At 38.1% G+C, this 14,909-nt stretch overlaps 3 protein-coding genes across 3 annotated transcripts in view; 1 reads left to right on the top strand and 2 right to left on the bottom strand.

Moving 5' to 3' along the window:
- Positions 1-14,909, top strand: part of LOC126785208 (succinate dehydrogenase subunit 3-1, mitochondrial-like) — an 87,704-nt gene that overhangs the window by 56,977 nt on the left and 15,818 nt on the right. The gene's annotated exons all lie outside the window — the stretch shown is intronic.
- LOC126783980 (protein ROOT PRIMORDIUM DEFECTIVE 1) lies at positions 2,863-3,523 on the bottom strand. The gene is given in 2 exon segments (XM_050509499.1): positions 2,863-3,015; positions 3,017-3,523. Coding segments are annotated over 2 exon segments (660 nt in total).
- On the bottom strand, positions 4,536-12,579 carry LOC126785207 (uncharacterized). The gene is made up of 7 exons (XM_050510826.1): positions 12,038-12,579; positions 10,554-10,632; positions 7,830-7,981; positions 7,172-7,292; positions 6,805-6,990; positions 5,886-5,957; positions 4,536-5,762 (listed from the first exon to the last, which is right to left on the bottom strand). Exons 1-7 carry the CDS (start codon positions 12,391-12,393, stop codon positions 4,956-4,958), a joined length of 1,773 nt encoding a protein of 590 aa, XP_050366783.1. The 5' UTR covers positions 12,394-12,579; the 3' UTR covers positions 4,536-4,955.

Below are 14,909 nucleotides of genomic sequence, written 5' to 3'. Positions count from 1 at the left end.
AGTGTACATGGATCTTCCGCCTGGATATGCGTCCGCTTCTCTAAGTAACTTGTATGCAGATTGAGAAAGTCTTTGTATGGTCTTAAACAGTCACCTCGCGCTTGGTTTGGAAGATTCTCACAATTCATGAGGAAAATTGGCTACAGACAGAGTAATTCAGACCACATATTATTTCTCAGACATCAACAAGGAAAGGTAACAGCCCTAATTATATATGTTGATGATATGGTAGTTACTAGGAATGATACTGTTGAGGTGGATAGATTACAGAAACAACTAGCCACAGAATTTGAGATAAAAGACCTAGGTACACTCAAGTACTTCCTAGGCATTGAGGTTGCCAGGAGAAGTGATGGTATCTATCTATGTCAGAAGAAGTACATCATTGATCTACTAACGAAGACCGGTATGCTGGATTGCACTCCCATTGATACTCCTATTGAGCAGAACTATCGGTTAGCAGAATATCCAGATCAAGTGCCTACTGAAAAACCTCATTATCAGAGGCTAGTTGGACGCCTGATTTATTTATCACATACCAGACCAGATGTTGCGTATGTAGTAAGTGTAGTGAGTTAGTTCATGCATAATCCCAGTGTAGACCACATAGATGCTGTTGTGAGGATTTTGAGGTACTTGAAGTCAGCTCCAGGGAGATAAGTAATGTTCTCTAATCACAATAATATCCTTGAGGTTTATGGCTTCACAGATGCAAACTGGGCTGGAAATATTACAGATCGGAGATCCACATCAGGGTACTTTACCTTTGTTGGGGGTAATCTTGTTACATGGATGAGTAAGAAACAAAAAGTGGTAGCTCGATCTAGTGCTGAAGCAGAATACAGAGGTATGGGTCAGGAAGTGTGCGAATTATTATGGCATATAAATTTGCTGCAAGATTTGGGTATTAAGCCTGAGTGTGCTATGCACTTGTACTGTGATAACAAGGCAGCTATTGATATTTCACAGAATCATGTGCAACATGATCGTACAAAACATGTGGAGGTTGATCGTCACTTTATAAAAGAGAAGCTAGACGCGAAGATCATTAGTTTTCCTTTTATTCCTACAGAAGAGCAACTTGCCGATATGCTCACAAAAAGAGTGTTTAAGAAAGCTTTTTATGACTCACTTAGCAAGTTGGGCATGGTTGATATATATGCGCCAACTTGAGTGAGAGTGTTAGCGTGATTAACTCTGTGAATCATGGGCGTGATTCACAGAGGAAATTAAGAAAACATTTGTCGACAAATGTACTTTAGTTAGCTTATATAGGTTATTTGATCTTGTATAGCATCATTAAGTGATTAAGTGAAACACTTATCTTGTTCTTGTAGAGAGAGAGAGCTGAGGTATCTAATTAGAGGGAGGTCCTTGATCTGATACCACATACCACTGATACCAGTGACATCTTGGTATGATCGACTTGTGGACCTTTGAACCAGATCCAAGTGGAAACCGTATGAAGAAGACCATTCCCACAGCATAATCCAACTGAAGAATCCCCTAATCTTACAGAACTTGTTGCAATGTACATTTTCGTGAGTGTAAATAATAACTGCAGAAGTGCCTCTAGCCTTCAAAAAGCGAATTGCAACAAAGCAAACTAATTAAACTGGTCGAGTTCCCCAAAGACATAGTAGCCGTACTGCCACCCAGAAAACACGAATTCGAAAGTAAATGCATCTTACCATAAACAATTCTCAAATACAAGTATCTTGTAACACATGCGAAAACCTAAGTAAGAGACATGATTGATCGTTTCAGTCCTACCTAGCTAGGTTCCATGGAAATCAAGGGGCTCGGATCAGCAAGTAATGCAAGGTCATGTAACCGAGCACGGTTGAAGTCAGAGTCGATGTAGACATCATGATACTGGATGCTGCTACTGTAGTATCCACCTGCGCCTCCACGTCTTCCAAAGCCACTTCCACGTCCTCCACCACCACCACGCCCACCTACACCTCCGCGTCCTCCGCCTCCACCTTTGGCAGCTGCTGAGATAATGAGTAATAACAACAAAAACACAACTTTCCCCATCATCCTTACCAAAGTTTCACGACTGAAATATGTAAAAGAGGCTACTGATGTTATTGAGAAAACAGAGAAAATTGGGAGGAAAGATATCATTTTTCTCATTTCATAGACCGCTATTTATGGAGGATCCAGGATCGACCCTGGGGGAGGGTAGACTCTGCACCCGTACTGGGCCCATGGAAATCAACTAAAAGACTTGGTGTAAAATGACCCATTTTTTTTATAGGAACTTGGTGTAAAAGGGTCAGAATCTGAGAAAGTAGTTTTATTCTGCTAGATTTTTCTTGCAAATTGTCGGTCCATTTGTTTTTCCTGCACTGGGTCTTTAATCTCTCTGGGCCGGCCCTGGGAGGATCACAACTGCATCATGAGGAATTAGATTTCCTATTAGAAGACTCGCATCGAAATCCAGTAGGGGATCTCCCTTTAGTTTGATTAGGAAACTGATCCCAGCCGAAAAATCTGTAAACATTTTTTCATTATCATGTATCCACAAATTTGCCGGAAACATTTCTGGCAGTTCCTCTCCACCTAGTGACGTCGACTCGGAGGAGTCGGAGCTCCTGGTAGTGATATGGAGTGACACGGTGGGCATCCTCCACCAAAGTTGGATCGATGAGACGAACGAACGGAAAACGGATTATCCTTCTTTGATAGGCTGGGGCTGTGTGGACGAGATCGAGGAACTTAGCAGCGAATCGGAGGAGAGAGACGGCGAGGAGATGGATGTACAAAATGGCGAACAGGAGGAGAGAGACGCAGAGGACATGGATCAGGTACACATTTTGTCCTCCGACGTCGACGATTGGGGGAGCCAGTCCTCCTTCAAAGTGATAAGGAGTTTAGGGCTTTGGGAATTAGGGTTTTGTATGTCTTTTTTTGATATATATCCAATGGGGTTTTGTATGTCTTTTTGATCCAAGCCACCAGCTCAACATCCATGGAACTCCTTCTGCCACTATAATTTACAATCCGAAAACATGTCAGGATACTTTGGAACAAGCCTAAGAAAATAGTCATCCGGAAAACCAAAATTCCGCTTCAGTTCAGTAATCTTGACAACACTGAGCCTCTGATTGCCGCTCGTCATCAGTAGCTTTGCCAATCTCTCCACAAACACTGGCTCCTGCATATCTTTAACAGACTCCTCCTCTTCCACCAAAGCCATCATCCGTTTCCTGAGCTGGCAGTGGTACTCATCGCCGCGCAGATAGACCTCAAACCAGCAAGGATATTTTTTAAGCCAATTGAGAGCCTTCCCTTGAAGATCAAGACTCTTGAACTTGCTCTGAATGAACCTAACTTTTGCCACCTGACCGGGGCACCTAAGAATGATGTTCTTAATTTGATTGTTCACCATCCAGCGGCGGTTCCTAGACAATGCCGATTCAAGAGATGGGTCCTTCTTCATTGACCACAACGAAAAGCTCCTCCGGGCAAAGCTGTGAACATGTCTTGGGTTTCTAAAGTGCAATGCAACTGTCATTTGGTGTACCATGTGCATTAATCTAACACATGAAAAATCCACAACAGAGAAATTGAAATGAACATCAAGGAAACTCAGCATAAAATAATCAAACAATAATAGGGAGGCTAATCTATGAAAGCGAACAGAGGATGGAGAAAAGTACAATTTTTCTTATTCCTCTCAGTTCTATGTTTTGGCTTCTTAAGTTTCACCAATCCTTGTCTTCTATACGAATTGGAAAAAAAGAGCTATAAATGAGAAAAGAAAATACCTTCCAAAATTAAGACAGCAGAGATGATCAAACTGAAGAACCGAACATTAGTCCAGAGAAGCCAAGATTAAGAGGCAGAAATTCCCTCTGAGCTTCGTCGACCGAGGTTTTGGTCGGGGAACAAAGCCAAGCGTTCGAGTTCATTTGGCAAACGTCTTCTCTTCGTTTTCGCCCACTCTAAATTACAATAAAGTCCCTATGCCACATTTTACAATAAAATTGAGAAACACATGACATTTGAGCACTTTAATTTTTGACATTGTTTTTAGAATAATGAATCACGACTAATTATTGCTAGGCCAGACATGAAGTAAAGTCATGCAAGAAAACTCAGAGTTTGATACGACTCCAAATGAAAAACGAAATACTGTAGACGTTCTAGGCTTCTAACAATCTCAAAATTGTGGGCAGCTTTTCTTGAAAACCAAGGTAAAATAGTTACCTGAGAGAGTGAATAACAATGAATAATGCTGGTGCTTTTGATTGAAAATGTTAATGCGTAATGGTTATTGAAGTTTTTACCTTGGTGGTGTGAGGCTTATAGCAACTTCGGACCAACTTAGATTTACTCCATTACTCCGGTTTTGCTTGAAGTTTTGTGCGCTCATCCAGCATGTCCAGAATTCTAATGTTTTAGTCTTTTGGATTACTATATATGATCTACGATGAAGATGAGACTCATGTTCTTCCATGATACAGGTGCTGTTGAAAGTAATGTTTATTGATAAATGAGTAATTATTCATTTTCATCAATAAAAATGTCATTTTAAAATCTGTCACTGATATTCTATATAGAAAGTTTTTAGTGTAAATTCATTACAACAATCCGACCATGAGACAGCTTGATGTTTGTTTGCTGAAGACTCATCCCAAGAACTAAGAACTCTGCTTGATAACAAAGATGAAATCCATTTTACAATTTGGACAGACAATAAATTTCACAAGAATATATTCCCCTCTTCAATTTGATGACAATTCCAAAATCGAATTGGTTGATGAAGCTGTTGCAGCTCGCACAGCAGGGAACACCTTTGGCACTGTTCTATGTAACTGAGAGCAGCGCATCCTCTCCACAGCTTCAGAGCAGCACTATAACCCAAACCAACTCAACTTCCAGCACTTGGTCTGTGCGTCTCTCTGTGCTTCTAACAATAAAAGTACAACAAAGGATCTGCGAATTCAGACAATACTAGGCGCATCTCCCACCCAATTGCAAACAGCACGGGGCCAACGCGTTCTTATGCAGTCCACCAAAGGTGCATGCTGGGCAGGCTCTGGCTTAGAAATTTCTTTGGATTCATTGCCACTCGAGGACACTGCTACATCCGTCATATATTCTTCAGGAGTCCATCTTGGAGGAACTGAAACTCTCAATTTTGTGAGCCTAGGTCTTTGCACCGAAGTCTCGCCTCCAGGATTTACTTGGCTTCCATTCAGATCTGATTTTGCAATTCCATTAAAATGGTATAGATCAAATACCTTCTTACCCATCAATCCAGTTGAATCCTTAAGGCCTCCCACGCTCTTGTCCAGATCCAAAATGACCTGCCAGAACTCGCTCCATACAATAAATCCTGTGCTGCAAATGAGATCAACCTTCTCACTTGGAACTTTTACATTAGTTTCCCGAAGCACTTGTTGAAAACCTTCAACACTTATGAAACCGCCACCCCCACTCTGATCTTGTGCATCAAAAGCTTTCCGAATCTGTGATTCCCTTCCTTCCAGTTCATTCTCATCCTGGACATTGGTATCAGGAGCAAAGAGAACTGTATAGTGAGACTCACTTCCCACTACCCAGATTGGCCATCTGGGGCATTTCAGATGATGGCCAACCTTGCAGAAATTTAATGATTCCAACAGCGTGAGGAATCCAACTTCGACTGCTTTTGATATCCCCTTTAAGGACATGCCACCCCCCAGATCCATATTTCCATCAAAGAGATTTGGGACAGCCTGCCCACAGAGAAGTAAGTTCACAATTTCCTGTTCCATCACATACAAAATACACAATAAAATCAAATTGCAAATTCATTAGGATGCGTAACAAATGGATCAAGTACCCAACCACTGGGCCAAAAGTGGAAACTTATGGACATGTAATTATACCTGTGAGGCATGCCCAAATGGAGCAGTGACAAGAGGAAGGGTCGGATCATCCCTGTCAGCCTGGATTAAGTCCTATAGAGAAGAAACTTTAACACATTCAATAGGAGCATCTGAGGAGAAAATCAAGAAAACAAAAATGCAATCGGAGCCGGAAGAATGAGCCAATTCATCTCACTAGATTTAAGGACCCCAAAGAAACTAAAAAACAAAAAACAACCGTAGGTACAACTGACTGTAAGAAAAACAGCCTATCATTCTTATGCAACAATTACTAAATTTTCAGAAAGCTTGCGAGCTTAGATGGAATAATGGGAAATAATAAGGAAGGCTTTCAGAAGCATGTCAATAATTTCAGCTGCTTCTAACTTGACAATTAGATATGCATGAAATGGACAATCTTTATTGAAAAATTCAGGGCATCTTACTCTTCAGGAAAAATCAGAAAAAATTCAAATGCATTAACAGAACTCAGAGGGATCACACATCTTACTACTTGCCTCAAGTAACTTTGACCACATTATCAGAGATTCAGCACTACGACCCAACAGATGCTGCATATGACACATCCATTTGTGTGATAGTGTTTGAGAAAAAAATCAACCTAGGACCCAGACACACGGTAATGTGACTCCATGATTCTCCAAGCAGTATTTGTATTTCTGAGACTGATTTTTCTTCAAGATACTTGGTGCATTTCTCAAATGTAGAGATACAATCCTAATGGTCCTCAAAGTAGTTTGACTACACACTAATTTAGTGGTCTATTCTCATATTTTCCTTTGTAGAACAATGTTTGACCCACTGTAGTATAACCATACAATAAATAAACTGCAGTTGCGAACGAAAAATGTAAAACATGACAATGGTATACTGAAGAAGGTATACAACTAGAACTGAGATTTTAAGCTAACATGCGTACCAATCCTCGCGAAAGCAAAGCAGAAATAAGGAACAGCAATGCTCCCATACGACTTCGAAAAACAGGAATCACTGCTTCTAGCCCCTGAAATGCACTTTCTTCTGTAGTGTATGTCTTAACTCTCAGCACTTCATGCAAGTCAGAAGCTGATTCAATAGAAAGGCCCTCAAGTGATTTTGCTATTAACTGCGGAATAGAATTTATACTGGTAGTCAATAATAAGCGCATGCAACTATTCAAGAGCATAGACTTTAGAGTGAAATATATACAACAGATGTTCACCTTGATGACTCACGAGTACACAACATATAAAGGCAAAAAAATGAAATAAAATATCAAAGCATGTCCGTCATCAACCACCACTTACTACATCCTTGCTGCCTTCAAACCTCGCAACGTCCTCTCCAATAACACTCAAAGTTGCAATCACCGCCCTTCTATTACCTCCACATGAGAACAATATCTCACCCATACTTCTAAGCAAAGCTCTGTCAAAAAGTTTAGTATTGAATTAGAAGACCTTCATTAACCATAAGAAAAATTATATTCAAATTACCAACATGAATCATGTAACAAAAGTGACTCCATTCTACCAGAGTATCATCGGATATATAGTAATGACCTAGCTGAATTTTTTTTTTCTTACATGAACCCCCACAGATATCACTACCATGCTAACTCTGGTTTAGGAAAAAAAAGAGTTCAATATATATCATGGTAAGTTCCATAATTACTGTCACTGTCAAATGACGTTTTTTGAATGATCAGTAACTGTGGCAATCAACATTTAATCAGATAGGTGGAAACAACATGCAAATAATAAAGTATCACTAGCATTTTTAAGGGTCAGGTCCACAGGCCACACATTTGGGAAAATTGGGTGATGTATGATGCCATGGTTAAAAATTTAGATTCCTCCCTACTGTATGTATATCCGATAACAGGGTTTGAAAAAATAACTCATGTTAGTAAATTCTATATTGATGTACAGGAACATAAAGTTTCATTTTGCAGAGATTTATCACCTCACTTTGGCATCTTCAGAAAGTGAAGAAAAATTAGTCGATGCAACACAATGACTACTAGAACTTGTCCTTGAAGCCAAATTGTGATGCATGTTTGGTGCACCTTTACCTAGTCCCTCTGGGTAGAAAAGGAGGTATTTGAGAACAAGTGCCTGCACGACACAAACAACCGTGATCAATGGGAAATGGACAGTCATGGTAAGCTCACAATTGACAATATCAAACTCTATATTAGCAATCAAAAATTTTACAAAATGAAAATGGACACTATTAACATTGAATGCATCACAGATAAAAATAAACCTCAACATTCATATAATAGTAGAAAGAATGGAGAGTAGGTTTTATCTTTTTTAGTTTCAAAGATGTAATTTTAAAGAAAGGCAAAAACACTTACAGATGTGAACAAAATCAAAACTATATAGAAAAAAGAAACACAAAACACCTAAAGATTCTACCAACTTTGTGATTCTTATCATCAGTCTTATATTGCTAAATTATTGTCTCTGGGTATTGGAAAAACATTAATGAGCATAATTGGCCAAATTTTCTGAAGAAGTCCAAGGAGTTTGGATTACTTCTCAGAATGCACAACCAAGCCAGAGCATTAGACATATATGATGCTTTTCTTTCAGTACATATCTTTTGCAGGAGTAAATGATATCATGTTGAACTATTTATTGTTAAGATTCATAAATTAATAGAACACACAAAGTGCCCATGGAATATGAGAGCAATATGCATCTCATAACAGCAGAAACTAAGGAAACCCTGAGTCAAGAATACAGCTAAAATATTTCCTAAAAATAAAATCAACTTTTACAGTGCAAGGCCATTGACATCCAAACAAACGTCGTGGAATTAAGCTTGAGATCAGACAATTTAAGCACACTAAAGAAGTGATGTTCCATCATGTCATTTAACCTTACAAAAAGGAAAACCTCTTGAAAATCGAAACATTTCCAATAAAATCTATGAAGAATAGTCTATTACTAAAAAAATGCTGATACCACTTGTGACTTTCTCTAGGAGGTAGACTAAGATATAATTATTCATCAGCAGATAAGTTCTCATATCCAATACTACAGCCATATCCACCGGGCTGCATCAGACTCACTTTTATCCCAAGCTTCTGTAAATTTTTGGCCATGAAAGGCAAAGACTAAAAATTTTCCCTTTCTATTTACTTGACTATATAAAATGAATTTTTCTATAAGACTAACTAACAGCTGATATGTGTGAACAGAGTCAATAAACCGATATATATCCATCAATAAACTGATACATAAGAAAGAACATTATCTACATTTGTTGCTAATGTATGCACAGAACTGACAGAAGCAACACACTTGCAGACACACACACACACACACACAGGATGAGTAAAACTCAACAAACTTTAATTCTCAAACCAATGTCATTCAAACTCACACGTTATAAACAATTTGGATCTAGATACTCTCCTTGGCTTTTAATCCCAGTGGTCCATATTAAGTCTTAACTCTTAAGGCATCAAGTGAATATTAATACTTAATATCAAGTTATCAACAGTGATGCCACTTCATTCTCTCACGTTGCTGTAAGGGCACAACTAAATGCTTCATTTTCTTCAAGACTATTAGTCTCTCTTCCAACCATTTCATTCTTCTTTAATTTGTCTGACCAAACTTTAATTCTCAAACCAATGTCATTCAAACTCACACGTTATAAACAATTTGGATCTAGATACTCTCCTTGGATTTTAATCCCAGCGGTCCATATTAAGTCTTAACTCTTAAGGCATCAAGTGAATATTAATACTTAATATCAAGTTATCAACAGTGATGCCACTTCACTCACACGTTGCTGTTAGGGCACAACTAAATGCTTCTTTTTCTTCAAGACTATTAGTCTCTCTTCCAACCATTTCGTTCTCCTTTCTGTTGTCAGGACACTTGATCTCAATAGTCACCATAACGACCCTAGCAGTCATGTTTTTTAAAGATGTTATACATGTAAGTATACTTTTTCTATCCTCCCTTCTCCCTTTAGTTTTTAGTTTCTTAATAGCTTGGAATCATTGAGCGAAGGAAAGAGATGAAACCTAAACTTAAATAAAACCCCCAAAGAAAGGACAAATAGAAAAAGTCTGGGTAAACCATGATGGTGTAAAAGAAGAGGAAGGAAAACCCAGTTGAAGAATCAGATTGAGATTGCTAAAAGAAGAACCCATTTAAAACAAAAGAGAGTTGTGAATGGAAATTTGGATAGAAATAACAAAAGTGTATAGATATAATAATTAAAAAAATGGAGTCCGGATTAGAGGGTTGATGTTTGTTGGAAGCTTTGATCCAGTAGAAACAAGAAGAATTGGCCGGAAGGGAATCAGAGTTTTTAACTAGAAACAGCATTAAAAAGTGCATTTGTTGGGTATGTACGATCATTTTCTGAAGTGGATGATGTTGGCCTTATAATGGACTGCAGAGATTGACACCCATGAAAACTGAAGAGAGAATCCGAATCCAGTCAAATTGTGCTTAACAATGTGGAGCATTTAATAAAGCCTAATCAGAATACTAAGAGAAAGTTAGCCAATTAAATTTGAGCTTAATATTGCCACATGCAACGCAACACATATATTGACAGCATCCAGCACTCCAGTATAGAATTCTGAATAATATTTTTGGGTGAAACACCAAGTTAGAGAAATCTAGAACAAGTTATGTTGAGGAATAAGAAGATTACTTGAATGGCTGCTAAAACACCACAGGGCCCCCCTTCATGCTGCACTAGCCCCATCGAAGTTTCTGGATCAGGGCTAAACCTATAGGAAAATTTATATTAATTAAATATGCCATAAAAGGGAAACTACATAGAACAATTATAACAGTCCTTTTCAACTATTAGAATTTATAAAAGCAGTGAAAAATCAACGATCTGAATGCTGTGATTTAATTCAAAGTAAGCATTTTTGTTTTGTTATGGAAATCTATTGTAAATCATAGCTAACACTTAAATTATTGCCCTGGGAATCTGCTTCTATGAAAAACTGAGTACTAGAAATATTCAAGCAACTCTGTAGCATAAGTAATTTACTAAGCTACAGAGCCTGTGAGCGATTTTATATAACTTTAGATTAACTCTGTTGCACAGCAATAAATCCATATCATAAGCCTATAGATTACCATATATCATGAAGTAGCAGCAAAAGTAGATATGAAGACAAAAAAGGTAAACCTAATCTCATGCTGTCTTTCATTATTTCCTCGTTTGGCCAGTTCAACAAAATAAGAAAAGACGAAGTAGAGGGTGAATACAACAGTTCATGTAAGCTGCCTCAATATATATAGTGTCAAGTGAGTCCAATATAACCATATTTTGGTACAATGCAATAATACATTGCACTAGATATGCCAATGGCCAAACATAGGAAGCCTTGGTGGCAGTCATAAGTAAAATGCCAAAGTTTCTCTCTCCATTTTTAACATGGATCCAGCTGCTAGAAAATCTTGTTGCAACCTTGAACGTGACTTTGAATGACCCATATGTGACATATCCTCTTATGAAGCTCTAAACCTACCAAGTGAGCATCCCATTGTTTTCACAATATATGGATCATTTGGCAGGTGACTAGTGGAAGTTTAAGCCATGTGAGAAGACCAAGTTCTTACTAATAGGTAATAAGAATCAAAGACGAGCTCTTTCTCAACCTGTATATTTCCAATTCTTTGCCCAAATAACTCCAACAAGAACAAATAAATGAAAGTAACAACTACCCTCTATAAAATATTTGAACAAAATCAATCAAATGAATCTAAAACTAGGAAGCTTCCTAGTTTTTTGCTGTTTCTTGAGACTAGTTCACACTTCACTTCAGATTTATACTTTCGTACAATTTTCCGCAAATTCTAATGTAAAACATACCATACAGAGTTTTATGACAGTCCATTTCAGTCTGCAACTAATCCTCTTCTATGATCTAGCAGATGTTTCCAAATATATTAAATAGGAGATTCTTTATATGTTTCCACAATTAGGATCAATCGAATTCAATGAAAGCAATAAAGACTATGTAACCGAATTCAATAACAACTAATATAAAGAACTCAGTAAAGAAACTGAAAGTATAATCAAACTATGAACTAATCACAGTGGCATTAATCTTTAAACCTTTATCGAACATGAACTCCGAAAATCTACAAAACTGAGTGATAAACACACACACTCACCTTATACCCTGATTACTCCACTGTGCAAGAATGCCCTTAGTCACCTCACCCCCAAACACCATCGAAAACAACTGCTTCGCCTCCTCCACGCTCAGCTCCGCCCCCAATTCCGCATCTCTCATCACCACATTGGCCGGCGCCGGAGCCGGAGAGGGAGGTGCGACGGGCCTGGAGCCGAGCATTCGCTTCTCGGCAGCAGCGGCCATGAGCTCGCGCTGAAGACGGCGGGTCTTGACTTCCGACGACTCCTCCTCCGGAGAATCGGCGTCCCGCGGCTTGCTCCGCTTGGGCTCCGGCGGCGTGTCTTGCATACTCATCCGCAGCGCCATTTGGAAGTCCTCCTCCTGATCCGCCATTTTCAAAGATCGTGAAGAAAACACACGAGCTCCGGTTCCGGTCGCCGGAATCAGAAGAGGGCTCGAATCCCTAGGGAAATTGAGAATTGGTGAAAGAAAGAGAAGAAGAAGAAGAAGAATTGGGGTTGGGGATTTTCAAAACCCTCGACGAAACTTTTATGGTTACGGAAATCCAATATGGTAATATCATAAAAACCCAGCCTGCCTTGCCCTTTACGGATTATTTCACTTGGAATGACCATTATATATCGCGTCTTTGCCTCTTTTTTTTTTTAAGGGTTTGGAACCGGCTTAGCTGATAGGCTCATCTCCACACCCGATTCTATTTATTATAAAAGTAGATAAAATTTGCAATAGGAGGTATATAACCTAAATTCCGTGCTACATCATTAGATCGCAATAAATCCTCGTAGAGAACATTCTGAATGATAACATGAGTCTCTCTAACCAAACTTATCACCGACTCTGACATAATGAAAAGCCAATAAATAACTTTTCCAATCATCAACAACCCAACTTACCTCTAAATAATCATATGTCTTCATGTTCATAACTGCAACTAGAATGGCTGAATCACTCTCAATGTCAATATCCGACCAGCCTTGGCGAATCCCAAGGAGTAAACCAGCTTTGCATACCTTCCCTTCCATATTCAGAAAAGAGTGCGCATGCCTAACAGGTTTAACAAAAGCGGCGATACCCAAGCCATTGTCATCTCTAACTACAACTCCAACACTTCCATGTCCACATGAGTTATCAAATGCACCATCTACATTAATTTTCAGACAACCAGTCATAGGACATTCCCATTTCATCACAAGCCTCTTCATCATCTGAACCACTTTTGGGTGAAATTTATGAAACTCATCGAGATGTCTCACAACCTACTGTATCATATTCATTGGCCTAGCATCACTATTCCACATAATATTATTCCTCTCTGTCCAAATACCCCACAGACACATCATGAAGGTTTCGTTGGTCCACAGAAAATGTCTCAAGAAACAAGACAATCCAATCAACCAAGCTTGCGTCTTTCCTTTTACTAATGAAAATATAGCGTAACTTTGGAGAAACAACGGGGTAAGTTTGGGATGAGAGCGAAAGTTGTTGTCTACTGATGATACCTTACTTTGATGGGAGCAAAGTTGTATTCCGGTTGGAATCCGGTGGGACGAGAGCGAAAAGTGTCATGGGTAAGGGGCATTTCCTACATTTTGGGGGTTTTGTTTTATTATTTCATAGCATTTTCCGGATATTATAGTGTTGTCAGAACTTGAGGAAGCGAAAAATTCGTAAGGACGGTATTTAATTCCTACACTATTTATTTTCCATGTGAGTGAAGTATTTTGTCGGTTTATAATTTTTAGAAAGACACATTGTTTTCTCTTTGTTACAACTTCATATTGGATTGTTACATTTGGTATTTGTGACAACATTATGTTGGCATAAAGACAATATTGTATCTTCTTCTAAGAAAAGACAATATTGTATCTTAGTACGTATAGGAAATGTACTAGCCTTTTACCCGTGAATATTTTCACGAAAGTTATTTTGATCATAACTTCCCACTGGCCACTACCCACTACTCAAGTTTCTTTTCTACATGTATCTATTAGTTTTATTTATTTTACTTTTTACTTTACAGCCCATGTGTTTATTTGTGACAAACTGATAACAAAATGGTATTTCTGTTAATTCGCAATTTGGTGGTACTTAGGTACTGACTTTATAGTAGCAGATATTTGTGAGAGCTGTTGTTCTCTATTAATGACAAATTTTTTGATGTCTAGTTTGGTATAGCTTTGTTTTTAAAAGAATCAGCTTTTATGTAAGTTCTTAAATTCTATTGTGTTTGGTAAATCAAATAAAAGCTTTTTTTTCTAACTTTATAGGTCACTCAAAGCAACTTGTAGAAGCAACATCATGGTTACTTTTAGAAGTTGTTATCATAAAAAAACAATGGTAAAACTAAATTTAATGTCATGACAGCAGCTTTTAAAAATAAATGGTTACCAAACACGATAACACAAACTGTTTTATTTTACAGAGATTGATTCAATTCAAAGCACATCAACAACGGATTTTTTTTAAAGTCACAGCAATACCAAACTAGCTCTCAGTACTCCCATTGGACCATGTCACATTGACATGTGGTTCTACTTGCCAATAAAATTTCAACACAAGTATGGTTAATTTCACATTAAATACTAGCAAAGTATATCAATTCATCTTCAACTCTCTTGTGGTTTTTGTTAATCTTAAACAACATTAATTCATTAATCATAAAAGGTAGGCAACAACATGAAAACAAGATGCCTTCACATGCAATGACATAAGTGAATTGTGTGAAACAACCTAACAAAATAAGTCTAAGACTAAGACATATCAGTGGATTGATGTAGCTAGGTTCAAACTCATTAAAGACTCTTTGATTCTTTTGTAAAGAAGCCGTGGGCTTAGAGTTTTTATTAAAGTTTGTCAACTGCATTGTGTTATGTCAGGTTGATATACTT

This window comes from Argentina anserina, chromosome 2, assembly GCF_933775445.1.
Source record: "Argentina anserina chromosome 2, drPotAnse1.1, whole genome shotgun sequence".
Taxonomy (NCBI): Eukaryota; Viridiplantae; Streptophyta; class Magnoliopsida; order Rosales; family Rosaceae; genus Argentina; species Argentina anserina.
The sequence above is the reverse complement of the archived record's forward strand: the minus strand, read 5'-3'. Positions and strand labels throughout refer to the sequence as shown.

What these genes read in the sequence shown, in the direction of transcription:
- LOC126785207 (XM_050510826.1), bottom strand. Translation starts at nt 12,393, where the DNA reads ATGGCGGATCAGGAGGAGGACTTCCAAATGGCGCTGCGGATGAGTATG. An exon ending in TGGAGTAATCAGGGTATAAG is followed by an intron (nt 10,633 to 12,037) that starts GTGAGTGTGTGT and finishes ATTTTCCTATAG; the next exon opens with GTTTAGCCCTGATCCAGAAA. An exon ending in CTTTGCTTTCGCGAGGATTG is followed by an intron (nt 5,958 to 6,804) that starts GTACGCATGTTA and finishes TCTTCTCTATAG; the next exon opens with GACTTAATCCAGGCTGACAG.